At 34.5% G+C, this 3,728-nt stretch overlaps 1 protein-coding gene across 1 annotated transcript; it reads right to left on the reverse strand.

Annotated features, from left to right (window-relative positions):
• Positions 1-875: 875 nt before the first annotated feature.
• Positions 876-2,606, reverse strand: LOC7463057 (myb-related protein 306). Its single transcript, XM_002306013.4, has 3 exons — positions 2,239-2,606; positions 1,905-2,034; positions 876-1,720 (listed from the first exon to the last, which is right to left on the reverse strand). Exons 1-3 carry the CDS (start codon positions 2,501-2,503, stop codon positions 1,051-1,053), a joined length of 1,065 nt encoding a protein of 354 aa, XP_002306049.2. The 5' UTR covers positions 2,504-2,606; the 3' UTR covers positions 876-1,050.
• Between the last annotated feature and the right edge of the window lie 1,122 nt (positions 2,607-3,728).

Here is a 3,728-nt window from a genome sequence, read left to right on the forward strand (position 1 = left end):
TGTCTCTAAACTCTAATATGAAAGAGGCCACAGGTCTGAATGTATAGTTTAGAGTGCCTGTCTCTATTTTATTGTCAATTACTATCAATTATCACAACTTTACATGTCTCTTTTAAATCTTCGTACTAATTATATCTGCACAGATGCAATATCTAAATAAGCTATTAAAACTCCCGGGTTAATTAATTAGTTAGATATTTATTTCTCATTAATTAACTTCATTTGAAGAGCTAGCAAGTCTGCCATAAATATTGAAGTATTACCACTTTAATTGGTTACAATTATGTAAGCTGCATGCTGGTTGACTTTCCCCGCCCCTTCTTGGCAAGTTGGCATGCACAGGTTCAAAATCACAAGAAAGATATAGTCCTGCTTTCATTCTTCATCGCAACCAATAAATAAAAGCTCGTGCCCTCTGGTATTACTGAGGTGCACGTCTTTTCACTGATATTTCTTCTTTTTTTTAAAAAAAAAAGAACGTACAAAATCTGAGAACCCAAAAGGCTCAACAGTACTGTAAATTATATATGCACTCCAAAATCTAATTTTATTTACGAACTCAAACTCAAACTTGCACTTGCACACAGACAAATTGATGTTGGAGTATGTTAGGGTTATATTATACGCCATAGACTATCAAGCTAGTTTACATGAATATTTAAACTCTAAGATAACATCCCTAGCTAGCAGATCAGAATTAAGGTACAGATATGTAAGTATAACCATGCATGATTCTTTGACATTTTCTATTATTTTCTTATCTCATAGTTAATTTTTCCTTTTTAGAAATAATGGAAATAAATAGTTTTCTTGACCGATGAATTATGACATAGTAATAAATTGTCTACTGGTCTAGCTGTAAAAGGTTGAGAACGTCTCACTGATCCTATGGCCACTGTGAAATTGTATTTCTTAAAGGCCTAGAGCAAAATCAAAAGCCAAAGATTCCCCAAGTACATAAACAAGGAATCCCTTCCAGAAACATTTACTAGCATATTAATCTAAACAGAAGAGTCCCAAAAGAACCAACAACAATGAAGAGCACTCTGTCTAGAAGAGATTATTTTCATCTGGTGTGACTTCACTAAGGTACTCTTTCCCTTGCATAGCTCCTTCATCAAATAGCCACCTCTCAATCACTGACAATGGCACTTGAGCACTGGAATTTGGTTTGCTTTCGTCTTGGAGAAGGCCAGTATCAGGTGACGTTGACTGGGAGAAATCTATATTTGAAGAGTCAAAACCAAAGAGTGATTCAAATGCCTCTGATAATTCAGTGTCATTTTCGTCTGCTCTATTTAGAGTCTCTTCACTAGAAAATGAATCAGCTACAGCCATATTGTTGAAGGAATTCTGAGTAGTTGTTGAATTTGTTAGGGACTGGTTAGGCCCGCTTCTCATCCAACCTTTGAGCAACTTAGCTATGTTTTCAGTGCTTGATGCATAGAGTGATGCTGGAGCTGGTTTTTCATACCCACAGGACGGTTTCAACTCAGTTAATAAGCTGTTTGGTTTCTCAGGAGACAAGGCCTCGCTTAGAGCTTGCCTAGCCATGTGGATATCAGTTTGAAGCCTCCTCTCCCATTGGCCTCTAGAAATTTGCCTAAACTGACCTTCTTGCCCTGCTTGAAGCTTTTTCAACTTCTTCAAATGTGTATTCCAATAGTTTTTAATGTCGTTATCTGTTCTCTGAGGGAGGTATGAAGCTATGGCAGCCCATCTGCAAAATAATCAATGCCCCGCATTAATTACTCTTCAGAAACCAATTCAAGCCACCCAAAAGTGTACAGTAAAACTAAGGCTATCTTTTTGTCAGATTATGATCATTTAAATAATCACGATATGTGAACTTCTGTTGGCATTAGAGAAAAGAATTGACCAAAATTACATTGGCTTGCATTTACCTGTTGCCTAGAAGGGCTTGGAGGTGGATTATCATCTTCTCCTCGTTATGGGTAAAATTACCACGTTTGATCCCTGGCCTGAGGTAATTAGTCCATCTCAGCCTGCAACTCTTACTGCATCTAAGCAAACCTGAAAACCCCATAGTGAAGAAGGCAACAAATTAGGTCAGAAAAAACACCACATAACAAAACAAAATCATGAATATATTTTTTCAATTGCATTTCCCTAATAGTAATTAACCAAGAAAACTTAACACCACCTAGCTAGCTCCAAAATGTAAAAATTAAAACTAGACAACAATAATTATTACAGGAACTGATATAATTAATTCACCTGTATTAGTAGGCACGGCTCTCCAATTTCCAGGACCATGTTCTTGAATATATGATACCAAAATGATATCTTCTTCAGGAGTCCATGGTCCTTTCATCACTCCTATCTTATCACAGCAAGGTGGTCTGCCCATGATCACTTTGTTTCTTCCTTTCTCACAAGCCTGCCTCCAAGATTTCTTTCTCTCGAGTAAGAACACTACCCTTGCTTTAATTCTTCTCTTCTCTTGAAATTGCTTTATCTTTTCTAAAGATAGAACAAGCATGTAAGGCCAAGATAGCTAGCTTGGTCTCAATATATAGGAAAAAGACCCTCATGAGAGAGAGGAGCTGACCTAAAAGAGGCACAAACATACACAAAAGAGTCAAAAGATGACAGCAAGTGCATTTACTCATAGGGCAAGCCAAAGTCAGCTATGCCAATACCTCTTCTGCCTCACAAAACCGCGTGGCATTCAATGTGGGTTTGAACTGTTAAAGCTAGAGCACCAAAAAAATATCCTAATATTATCTGCTTTTTATAATTCGTTGGTGAGAAAAAAATGGAAAAATCAATTAAATAAGAAAATCAGAAAAAAATATTGAAAAAACCAAAACATGAAAAAAAACTAATTGAACCGACTAGAATATTAAAAAAAACCGACCGGTTTGGTTTGGTTCGGTTTCGGTTTCATAAGCCTGAAACTGAAAAATCAAATCAAATTGAATTATTAAAAACCCGAACTAAAAAAACCGAGCCAAACTGAAATTAAATTTATTAGAAATTATAAAAAAAATATAATTTTTAATTTTTAATATAAAATAATCGAATCAAATTAAAACCAAACCAAAACTAAACCAAACCGTAATCAATTGGATTTGAGTTTTTGTTCTAAAATAACTTGGATTCTATAATGGAAATAGTGTAAATGTTAAAGGAGTTCTGATCTTTAACCTGCTCTGGCAAAAGAAAATAAAACCATTTTGGCGACTATTACTGGTGTCGGAACCATTTTTATTTTGAAAAAGACAATTATATTTTGTCTTTTCTTTTTTGCTTCCTGATTTATTTTGGAGCTCTTCTTCTTCTCTCTCTCTTTTTTTTCTTGTACTAATACGTAGAAATTTGGCGGATGAGTTAAATTAAACGAAGAAATCATTGTTTATTTCTTAGATAAAAAAGAATTTAACTATTTACAATAAATGTGAATTGAAGTTTCCTGTTAGGTCTCTCTTTTTTCAAGAGCTCAAAATGAGGATTTTTTTTCTCTCCCATCACACATGAAACCAATCTCAACACCACCGTAAATTAATGAAGTAACGATTCAAAACTAGAAGACAACAAAAACAATTATTTCCAACTTATAAGAGATAATCATTGAAACTAGGCGCACCATACCCTTATCACCATACTTATACAATTCAGACTAGATTTACGATCTCTAAAAAAATACAAATAAAACAAAATCACGAATAAAAATATAAATCCAAGTTATTAAAGAAATGAAAAGA

This window comes from Populus trichocarpa, chromosome 4, assembly GCF_000002775.5.
Source record: "Populus trichocarpa isolate Nisqually-1 chromosome 4, P.trichocarpa_v4.1, whole genome shotgun sequence".
NCBI classification, from domain to species: domain Eukaryota; kingdom Viridiplantae; phylum Streptophyta; class Magnoliopsida; order Malpighiales; family Salicaceae; genus Populus; species Populus trichocarpa.